Here is an 11,830-nt window from a genome sequence, read left to right as displayed (position 1 = left end):
GGCCCACAAATCTAAGCCTGCATGGAAAAATCATAAAGGAGCGCTCGAGGACTGATCAGTGAGTCTTGTGGTGGTGCCAGGTGGTTTCAAACCTGTATCAATTGGACACACACGTTCTTTCCTCTCTCGCTCTCACAAAATCTCTCATGGAAAGTGAATGGATCATAATCTCTGAGCTCTCCTTCTCTCTGTCTCTGTCTCTGTCTCTCTCTCTCTCTCTGAACCCTTGCTTCTTGACTCCTGTTGTTGCAATCTACACATTTAGGATATATGTGTAGATTTATCCACACCTCAGCCTCTCTGGCCTTCCTCTGATGCCTCTCTGATCGATTGCACGCATTGCTCTGATGCCCAAGAGAAGCCAATAAAGAACAGCAAAAAGACACAAGGTTGAAAGTTTTGCCAGTCAACTGTACAACGGTAAGTTAGATCTTAGGGCAATGGGCTTCCATAAAAATTCTTCAATTGCCCTAAGATAACACCTAGTAAAACTCTCATATACACACTTTACCCACATTCAAGACCCCTCTGCTAAGTGTCAAACCTGCTTAGCTCTTAGTACGACCGCTGCAATATTAAGCGTCTGCTGAGAGTAACGGTAGACGTAAATAACAATATTTGTGCAGGCGAAAATTACTAGAGAAGAAGAGCCATAATTATTAGAATATTAGCTAATAGTTATAACCCTAGGCAGTGACCATCCAATTAGCCCCAGGACCCCAATATTGTCAAGGTGAGCGACAACACTGAGTCTCCAAACCCAAGGTTTTCAGCACGTTACTGTGGAGAGGATTCTTGCAGGTAAATCTTTCAACTTGTGTAGCTGGACACAATGATGAGAAGACTTGACGTGGTTTTCTCTTACAAAGGGTTGCAAAGTGCAGGTGCAGGTGCAGGTGCACGCAGCTCAGCAGAGCTCAGCCTGCTGCAGGGATATTTGGCAGACATGCTCTCTAGGTATAATTTGGAATTTATTCCAGAAATCTATAAATCAATTAATAACCTGCAATTGGGCGCCCATCATTCGTTTTCCTTGTGAAGACCAAGCACGCCCGTACTGAGGGTCGACTGACCAAGCACACACATGGGGGCAAATGGGATGTAAGCTCGTGAAAGCGCTGGGCTGTCTTAATGTGAAAACAAAATTGACAAGAAAGAGAAGGGGGGGGGGGTTGGCTTGCAATTACGTCCGGGTCGACGTCTGCAGTAATGATGATTGAACAGGAGGAAAATCTAGGGCTGGCTAGAGGTAACCAGGTTTCCTCACAGTTAGTTCAATTGGCGCTGGTTACAAGCCAGTTACTTCAAATCTGCAGGGGCGAAGCAGGGGGTGCAAACTGCTAGTTCGTCCAGACTCCGACTGGAAGGAATTCGATGGGGAGTTCCGAGGAAAAGGGGTTTCTGTCAGACAGAGAGTTGGAGCTTTTGGTGAGTACGTGAGTTGGCCATGCGCGCACGTTGAAGTTGGCGCTTCTCACTGTGCCATCCATGCACGCCCAACTCAGCTATAGCTAGCGCCTGTGAGCCCTACCTCCCAACTGTCTCTTGAAAATCATCTACATATCAATCCTTTTCACCACGGATCGAAGAGGTTTTTCTTCGAGCTTTTATCTGATAATGACCAACTTCAATCCTTTTCACCACGGATTGAAGAGCTTCTTCTTCTAATTATGACCAAACTTGAACATTTTGAGGAGGTATTTTTTCTTTTCTGAAATTTGCAGCCTTGGCTTGAAATTTTTCAAATTTGAAGGCCCACAAGGTACTTTAGCCTTCACTTGAAACCCCTTACGAAAATTTAGCTGGGATGGCTTGCTTTAGAACTAAAAATTAGAGGTGGATTTCTTGTGAAGCTTTGGTGGGGAGCAATGATCAATCCAACTGAAGATTGCAAATTTCAGCAATGCTCCATTCAATTTAAAAAGGCTTTTTTGAAAATTGAACAAGTTCTAGGTAAAGTTGAACCTATAGTCCCAACTAGCCCCTATCTCTCTAATTTAGACTTCTTGTGAAGCTTTGGTGGGGAGCAATAATCAATCCAAGTGAATGTTGTTCAGCAATGTTCCAATTAAAAAAGGCTTTTTTGAAAATTGAACAAGTTCTAGGTAAAGCTGAACCTATAGTCCCAACTAGCCTCTATCTCTCTAATTCATTGTTGTAGCTATGTGCGAAAAGACCTAACTAAGCATTATACCAATTATAATGCTTGATTACCTCTATTTGGTAGAATCTAACTTCTAGCATATGAAATAGATCAACTAGTATTTTGATCTAATCCATATCTTGGAAAATCTTGACATTATCCATCAAATGATATATAAGGACAACAGCCTTTGAATATGAAGGGCTCAAATAAAGTATACATTTCCATATGAACAAATTGGAAGTTATAGGGTAGAGGGTTAAACAAAACCAATTCCCACTTACACCCGAAACCCCCGCTTATCTAAGTCTACATGGAGAAAGGTGGTTTTGGCACCTTTGTAGGGAGCTTTGCCTAAGGTGTACTACATTAGTGTTCACATAAAACATTTTTAAAACAAAGCACAAAACTTATAACTTGAAAGTTTTGAAGGTTTTCTTGCGAATTTATAGATTTTTAAGCTAAAATATACCTACGATGTACCTTGACTTTTGTATAATTTCTTGAAATTTAAAAAAATTAGAAGTAATATAAAAAATGTTGCAAGCCCATTGTGTATTGTTTGCAAGGATTATGTAAACACTACTCTACACATTTAATGGAAACCTTCAAAAAAATAGATGATAATTTAGAGGTCAAAAGGGGGAGACCTTCTTGACCTACTCTCATGGAAGAGCATCCTTCATCCATCTCCTTGCCCAATGCCCACCCAAATTCTATTATAAGAGCAACATAATTGTGTAAGAACCATAAGACAAGTATATAATCGTAACATGTAGCTCATGAACTAACATTTAGCTTGGAAGCAAGAACATAATAGGAAAAAAACCCAATGTAAGGAAGAATAAATTTATAAGAAAGAAAAGGGAAAAAAAATCGATGAAAGGAGGTATTCACATAGGCCTATGTTGAGACTACTAGTAGGAATTGTTCACACACGACCACTAGTGGCTGGTTGGTAGGTGCACTGGTGGCTTGAGTATAGGGTTCAATGCATAGAAATTTAAAGGACTTTGCACTTACTATGAAGTTTTTGAAGGTAATGATGCCCATTGAAGGCTTCAAATTTTAGCACTACTCCCATGCAACAACAACAACCTATAGAGATCTCCTTTTCGGAACTTGGTAGTAGGGCTGCAATTTGAACGCATGCCCTAACCTTCAATTTATTTGAAGGCCATAAACTAGGTTCACCTTTAAAATATATATGTTCATCTGTAAAATTTATTTTTTAAAATATATATGTTTATTTGAAAATTTTAAAGAAAATTTTAAAGTAGATGCCTTCTGTGATTTTCTTTTTCAACCTTTTTTTGGAACAATTATAATGACCTTCTTTTCGTGACCTTCATTTGCAACCTTTTTTTTGGAAACAATAATTATATGTATTAATATTAACAACCGTTTACAGAAAGTCTACATCAGAAACTTAGCAAAGACACCTATTCTATATACCAGACTTACATCAAAGACTTAGTCCCATTTTCTATTCAACGGACTACATACTAGGTTCCACATTTCATCCTCCCATATAAAAAAAGAATTTTCCCTATGAGAAGTAGTATCCCAACTCCATACATGAAATAAGATGCACATCAGAGGTGTATCCCTTGGGGGATTGTTGTTCAAACTCCCCTCCTTTAAACCATATTTTCATTGTTGGCCTCCTTCCCAGGGGGTTCTCCATCAAGGCCATGAAGATCTCTTATGGCTTCTTATCTTTTTGAGGTACCACCTTCTAGATCTTGGTTCAAATTTGGGAAACTGAGCTCTAACATCATCCCATGTATATACCTGCCAATGATCTTGAAAACTCATTAGGCTAACCCAGTATGCCTTAACATTTCACCTTTCTTGATTTATGTCACCTAATCCTAGATACATAATGCTTGGATAGCCTCAGTATATCTATTATTATTGATCCTATTGATATGATACATAGACCACTAAAAACGTACACTTCTAAGCATAACTTCAGTGGCCTCTATTCCCTGTTTGTCCCCCTTGCAAAAAATAAGTTCATTTCTAGAGACCCAAATCACCCACATGCACTGATACCTAATGATGCAGAAGATCGGATCAATCTCATCAGTCATCTTGTATAATTTTCCCAATAACCAGTCCCACTAAGATCCTCTCACTCCTAAATTGTCTTCTACCCATCTACCTAACTATTTCCCCCAGAACCCCCTTAAAGCAGGACACTCCCATAAAGCATACCTCCCTTCCTCAATAGCAGCTTGCATTTGGGGCATGTTTGAAAAGATGCAGGGGGGAAGAGAGCTTGAGCTCTTGCAAGCACACACACACTCACAAAACCCTAAAAGAGAGCACACAAGATTAGAGGCTGAAAATCTTCTTCTTTTTTACACAACACTCAACACACCATATACAAAGATAAGAGTACACACAATATGAAAGGTACTCAACCAAATACATACTAGGGTTCTCTATAGTGTGAACCCAACTAAATGAGCTGGTGCTATAACTATGCCAGTCTCTAGAATGGCTGTCACACAGCCTGTCATCCCACTGGCCACATATCACCCATGATCTCACCAACCATGCCAGGGGTGTAAGTGTGGGGCCTATCCCCCAGGCGGGTCATCAGTGTCCACATCGCCTTACTAGATAAGCTCGATATCTCAACAATGTCCCAGTACTAAGGTTCCTTTGGAGTAGCTTAAACCCAAGAGGTAAAGCCAAGAGGAAAACTCTCCACAAAAACACTTGAGCTTTCACTGGATCAAAGCATCCTATATCAGATTCCACCTTTTCTTCCAAATGTTCCCATCCCCAGGCTGATTCTCCATCTACTTTATTGCAATATTTGACATTCATTTCCCCTTCACATTTCTTCATACAATTTCTTTGTATTGATTCTATCAATGCAATGTCTTTCTATTGATTCTATCAAGTTTAGCCCCATTAAACCAGCTCTAGTCTTAAAACTAGCAGTGTTCCTTGTATGCTATAGAATACCAATTCTTTTTCACTGCAGTAATAAGGACTGAGCTCAAGACATGAATCTCACTTTGTTTGCGATGTGAACTCTCCCATAATCTGTGGGAGCTCTTTCCATCCTGCTTGAGAGAAATCCCATATATCTTCTAATCTCTTAATTTCCTTATTATTTAGTCTTCTGGAAGCCTTAGTATCCAGCATGGCTAGGGGAGGTATCTAGCATGGCTAGGGGAGGCTTAAACCTATCTGCTGGAGCTCTTTCCATCCTGCTTGAGAGAAATCCCATATGTCTTCTAATCTCCTAATTCCCTTGTTATTTAATCTTCTGGAAGCCTTAGTATCCAGTAGGGCTAGACGAGGTTTAAACCTATGGGTCCACCAAATATTTAGGTTTAGTAGAGAATTCCCAGAGACCTTGGTGCACCCATTCTAGTTGATCAGACCCCTTTCCAATTGTAGCAAAGGAACTTGCAGAAGAAAGACCTTCTTAGTTTTTATGGGAAAAAAGAAAGTATTTTCACTCTCCATTTGAGACCAAGCCATTTACTCTTAAGTTGGACTTATGCCCCTCTCTATCTCTTCTCTCAAAATCCTAGCCCAGGTACTTTCTTGTTTAAGAAATTTAGGGAAGCTAACTAATATTCTAGCTTTAGTATGAGAGGGGAGGTGAAGAATTCCCAAGCCTCCTTGATTTTTGGGGAGAGCTACCTTGTCCCAAGCTAGCCAGGAGAGGGCCTTTTTTCCATTGTAGCCATTCCTCCATAAAAAGTCCCTTATAGGAGCAATAATTTTCATAGGAAGAGGAAGGGGTAAGGGGTTTCTATAGTAAACACAGTTCACAATGCATACTTCATGTGTATGTGCCCTATGATAGAGTTCAAGAAAAGACATTGCAACCTTATTTTCTAAGCGGCCTTCTCTTGAAAGAAGGTTTGAAGGGCTTTGATGCCCTTTGAAGGCTTCAAATGCTTGGTAGCTCAAAAGGCACTATATTTTTGAAGGTATCTTTTTATTACGTTTCAATAGTATTTTACCATACGGCCGTGCCTATTACGTAGATCCACATTTAAACCTATCGTTGAGCCCTATTATCTATCTGTAAATGGGATATTAGAATACAATTGGGACAAGATTCATTCCAAGTTCCAACACACTAATGATTCGTATTGGAATGATGCGATTTTAAAGGTGGTCGTGGAGGGTCTAATGACAGTTTTAAAGAAGAGCGTTAATCCGTATTTGTGAAGGGCAGGCCAAATTTAATGTCAAGTGGTGGCGACTTGCGCCAGAGAGAGAGAAAGAGAGAGAGAGAAAGAGAGAGAGAGAGAAGAGGGTAGTGAGATGAAGCCCCTTATTTTTCATGGAAAAAAACTATACATTTTCGTCAATGTGTGAAATTCAGATCTTTGTTTAGTTGCTAAATCCCAGTTAGTAGTAACTTATTAAAAGCTCGCTAGATAGAGTGTGTAGTGAGTAACTTATAATAAAAGTTTGCTCCCTGGGCTAATTTCCAGTGCCAGGGTTCAGGAAAAGACAAGTTCGCTTTATCCTCTCGCCTAGTCAACTTTTGATAAATTCACCTCATTTTTAGAGGAGGAGGAAAAATTACACTTCTAAATTTTCAAAAAATAGTAGTAATTAGATAAAATTATGAAGAAAATGTTTGTTCACAATTGCCTTTTCCTCTGCCACCACTTGTGAGAAGGATTTATGTCACATTCACTCAAAAATATTTCCAGAACATTAATTTCGATACTTCTAGAAATTGGCAACCAGTTGTGAGTTCAACCTTTCGAATTCCTATCTGCTTCTGCTCATTTTTTCAAAGCCACAAACAAGTTCGGAGAACTATGTATTTTTCACATATAAATATCCCCAAACACGACAACCCCTCAACCACATGGGAATTTAGAGTTGCGTAAAAGTAGGCCATTTGAGGGGGGCTTTAGTGAGAGAGAGACTTCTTTGAGAGGGAGTGATAGAGAAAGACTTCTTCTTGAGGCAAATTCTAGAGAGAGAGAGAGAGAGTGTGAGTCAATTCTTATAAAAAGGTGAGAGGAGAGAAGAGAGAGAGGGTTGTGTGGGACAACACTACTCTCTATTGAATGAACTAGCATTAAAAGGGTAAGGAGAGAGATTTTTTTCCCTAGAGAGAGAGCTAGAAAGAGTAAGTAGAGATTTTTTTCTAGAGAGAGAGTAAGCAGAGGAATTTTTTCCCTAGAGAGAGTAAATAGAGGAGAGAGTTTTAAAGAGAGCAAGGAGAGAGTTTTTTTTCCCTAGAGAGAGAGCTAGAGAGAGTAAGTAGAGATTTTTTCTAGAGAGAGAGAGTAAGCAGAGGAATTTTTTCCCTAGAGAGAGTAAATAGAGGAGAGAGTTTTAAAGAGAGCAAGGAGAGAGTTTTTTTTCCCTAGAGAGAGAGCTAGAGAGAGTAAGTAGAGATTTTTTTCTAGAGAGAGAGTAAGCAGAGGAATTTTTTCCCTAGAGAGTGTAAATAGAGGAGAGAGTTTTAAAGAGAGCAAGTAGAGATAATTTTTTTCCTAGAGAGTAAGTAGAGAGATTTAGAGAAAGAGAGTAAGTAGATATATATATTTTTTAGAGAGAGATTGCTAGATAGAGAGAGAGTCTCCGCTAAGTGGCATGTGTGTAGGGTAGCCCTCGTCTTACGGGAATTCGAGAAAATGGCTTCTTTTGACTGGAGCTGGAAAATGAAAACGACGGAGCGCCGTACGCTAATTAGGACCATTTCATCCCCCGGCTTTTCTACTACTAGTGGGCGGGGGGTGCGTAGTAATGACTAATGACGTGCCCGAGCGTACCACACAGTCAATCCGCATGAATGGCAGCAGTCTGCGTCGCCATTTAACACCCGCAGTAAAAGCTCCTTCAATATATCCGCCAAATCTAGGGTTGGGGGGCGGGTGAAAAAAACAATTCGCTGGCGGCTCGAAGCCATGCCGACGTGTCATCCGCAAAATGAGGGGGGTGGTGGCACGTCAGCGTTCTGATGTGTGTTTTTTTTTCTTGTTTTTTGGCCAAAAGTCCTCTCTCTCTATCTCTAGGGGGAGTGACGAGTCCACTCTCCTCTCTCTCTCTCTCTCTCGCGGCCCTCTCCCTTCCTCCTTCCTTGGTCTGCTGGCGCTTTGTGCTTTTGGTAATTTCGAAACATTCTTCTCTTTTTCCTGAGAAAAAAATCTCTCTCCCCCCTCCTCTCTCTCTCTCTCTCTCTCTCTCTTGTACTGCTTTACCGTGGCCTTACACACATCTTCCTCCATTGTCCGACTTTACGCTTGTACTCACCATTGTAACCTCTCTAGTGCCGCCTTAAGAACCCTTTACCTCCATATCCGCTCCCTGCTTGCTGGTATTTTGGCTCTACACAGACACATATTGATCCATCACAAACCCCCATCCCCTCCCCCCCCCCTCTTTGCTGCTTCTTGCTGTGTGAGTGCTGAACTCTTCTCGCTTTGCTTACCATACCAACTCTTGAATCGTCCAAATCGGGAAGTAGGGGTTAACATCTCTCATTCACACACACACACACACACCTTGTCTGCGTGAGTTGTATCCAAGTCCAATTTCACACTCATCTGTCGCCGGTCGTTGTTCCGGGCGCGTGACTGGATACTTGGTGACCGCGAAAGTCCCTCGTTCACTCCGTTGTAAGTTCGTTCAATGAATATAATTAGCGAAAAGCAAGCAATCGATTGGTTGATCGGATCAGTTATTAGTAAAACTTCAACGTCTTTGTTTTGGCAACTGCAGTGACGATCGACCTGCTGCTTTGGGCAATCCTTCTCTCTCATCAAGGATGGCGTCTGCTACACGAACATCTCACATGTCTCCTACTATGAGCACACGCAGCATCGTCCTAAACACTATCTACACAACGATGTTTGCTTGGCTTATTTGCTCTCAACAATACGCAAATGGTAAGACTCTATCTTCTGTAGCTTCCAAGTTGGTAAGACTTTCTTCAATTTCCTTTCAATGTCGTCCTTATGTTTGTTACATCTGGAACTTCATTGAAGGTCACCATACAAAATTCATATTCCATTGCATCAGCTCATACAGGCAGATTTTGACTTAGATTGTTTTCTACACCTTCGAGCTCTTAATTAGAGCAAAGGTATGCCGAAAGTTGATAACCAATAGTATATGTGAGGAGCACGTGCGCAAGAATGTCGGACTTTGCTCGAATTTATATTTTAAGTGGTGGTATTGTAAATCATTCACTGTGGAAGGAAAGTCAAATAACTAGAACGCAGCAATATCAATAGTCAGAATTTCTCGAATCTCCAATATCAAACATTACAGCCATGAATGCATATTAAAATTTTAACCCTTGGGGATGTGCAGGGTTGATGCATGTATCAACCATGTTAAAATATCGGTCCTTTTTTTTTCGGCGATCTAGAAGGACCGAAGCTTTAACAAATGCCAGTACTACGTAATCTTAAACTGTGAGATAGCCACATGCAAAATATGTTTTACTACATTAGATTACTTTCGATATCTGATATTAAGGCTGCATTGTAGAATTGAGGAGCGTAGAGCTCGAAAATGATTACAGAATATTCGGTACACAGATTACGCAGAGCATGCATTTATACGGGTTGTTAAATATTTAGGTTGGGAAGGCCTGAGCTCACAAGAAATTTGTGAAAACAAAAGTATTTTTAGGGTGTTGTGCTCTCCATAACTAATACTGATCAGTGATCACCTCCGGACCATGTTAACATTCTACGACCTTGTTAAGTTAAATAGTAAGAGAATCAATTAATCAAAGTCTTATTCTCATTACAGGGATTTAATTCTAAAGTCTCCCACCTCAATTTTAGGCCTTTAACATAGAAGAAGATTAACGCCTGTTTTATAGCGATCAAATCCTGATTGTCTTAGAGTTTGCCAGAGCTCTGCAAGCTTAGCTTCCTTCTGCATAGCGATCTTCAAAATTTTACATATCAATCAAGCTCATGTAAATCGCCCATCATGAACTGCTACTTTCGGAAGACACGTATGTGATGCAATAGTTGTTTAGTACAAGTAATTTGCTCAGACCTTAATCTTCCCTTTACACAAAATTGTTAGTCTTGAAAGATCTTAATCCTATAGATGTAAACAAAGTTTGGAAAGCCATCATTTCAATAGCTGTACATAAGTGTTTCTGTAAGCTTGGACCTTAGCCTACTACAGTGCGAAGCCTCAAATGTTGACGTTGGTGCCAGCCATGCCATTCTCGTGATAGTGTGACAGCCTTCTAAACTTATATTTAAGCTCTTCTTTTTGCAAACAATACAAAAAGTCTCTTACTTACAAGGCCTAAATTTGACTTGAGGAAATATAATACAATTATTTTCTCCCTATTTTCTCTTCCGGTCGATTCCTCCAGGAAAACCTAAACTGTCTCATGCAAATTATAATATAATTTGCACGTTATCTTTGACTGTCTGATGGGTTGCCTGCTGCATGTACAGGGGCTAGTTCTGATATGGGATATTCTCGGCCGAATATAAGGAAAATTAAGTGGTCTCGTGAAGCACACATAATCAAAGACGCTCAGCCCATCTCAAATCACAACGAATCAACGGCTATCCCAAGCCGCCGGCGTCTTGTAGGTGTGTCATTAAAGAACCTAAATCTTAAATTATTTTGCTTTACCGTGTGCTAGAGATGCCTAAAACCTTAATTTAAGCTCAGTTTTTAGGGCTTGACTAGCTTGATTCCTATATTTCTTAGCTATGCTAAACCTTGGTTCAACTTAGGGTTATAGGTAGTGTTTAGTATTTGGCATATCGTGTTAGGATGAATATCAATATATTCTTGCAAATATATTGATATCTTGCCTTCAATTTTTTACATGCAGATAGCTGCTCCAAAGCTGACATAACTATTCTCCAAGGTCAATCAAGCCCCATGCCCAGCGGAATCCCAACCTTTAGCGTTCAAATCTTCAACATGTGTGTGGCTGGTTGCTCCGTTTCTCACGTTCACATCGCCTGTGGGTGGTTTGCATCTGCTAATCTTGTTAATCCGAGCATCTTTAGGCGAATTAAGTACAATGATTGCCTTGTCAACAATGGTGCGCCCATCAAGGGAGGCGAGAGCATTTCCTTTCAATATTCGAATTCCTTCCAGTATCCCCTGACTGTATTATCAGTCACCCCTTGCCACTAAATCAATGTTAAAGCAATGCCATTAAAGCCTAATCCTTCCCCATTTTTGTAGCTCTTGCCCTCGGGGAAGCTAGAGTTATGTAGCCCGTAGATTTTGCCACTGAATAATGCGGTTTTGATACCCCTTAATGCGCATCAATTTGGATGCATTATACCCTTTTAAGGAAAATTAAGCGCTCACGAGCTAATAGTAAATACTGCAAGATGGCCATCCAAGGCATGTATTATTTGGCACGTAATTAAAGTAACTGTAAATTCGTTGCTAATGTGTACCCAGCTTAAGCTTACTTATGGCACCTTGAAAAGGAAAAAAGCACTGGTCATTGGATAAGTCTTATTTGCATTACCTTGTATTGCCATTAATTTGATAGGTTCAATTTTCCTTCGAAGTATTCCCTTAATAGGCAATGTACCTTATTATTGTGTTACAACAAGATTTTGGAGATGGTCATTGCTGGGAGCAACATTATTTGGGAAGTGAGTTAATGGTCAGAAAGTTCGACATATTGTTCTGCTTATTTTTGTTGAGGTAATGGGTAATCATCGA

The 11,830-nt window shown here is 40.2% G+C and overlaps 1 protein-coding gene across 2 annotated transcripts in view; it reads left to right on the top strand.

Moving 5' to 3' along the window:
* Positions 1 to 8,533: 8,533 nt before the first annotated feature.
* LOC147614178 (TPD1 protein homolog 1-like) overlaps positions 8,534 to 11,830 on the top strand; it is a 4,429-nt gene continuing 1,132 nt past the window's right edge. The window contains exons 1-4 of one of the 2 annotated variants that reach the window (XM_086780417.1): positions 8,534 to 8,769; positions 8,873 to 9,039; positions 10,585 to 10,725; positions 10,974 to 11,463. In XM_086780417.1, the coding sequence (XP_086636543.1) occupies positions 8,919 to 9,039; positions 10,585 to 10,725; positions 10,974 to 11,284 (573 nt within the window). In that variant the 5' untranslated portion in view covers positions 8,534 to 8,769; positions 8,873 to 8,918 and the 3' untranslated portion in view covers positions 11,285 to 11,463. Of the gene's footprint in view, positions 8,770 to 8,872; positions 9,040 to 10,584; positions 10,726 to 10,973; positions 11,464 to 11,830 lie in introns of those variants that run through there. The other variant, XM_086780418.1, reaches the window with a different exon arrangement.

This window comes from Cibotium barometz, chromosome 42, assembly GCF_041138505.1.
Source record: "Cibotium barometz isolate CiBa-2024 chromosome 42, ASM4113850v1, whole genome shotgun sequence".
In the NCBI taxonomy this organism is placed as follows: domain Eukaryota; kingdom Viridiplantae; phylum Streptophyta; class Polypodiopsida; order Cyatheales; family Cibotiaceae; genus Cibotium; species Cibotium barometz.
Note: the sequence above shows the minus strand (reverse complement) of the source record. Positions and strands in the feature narration are given on the sequence as shown.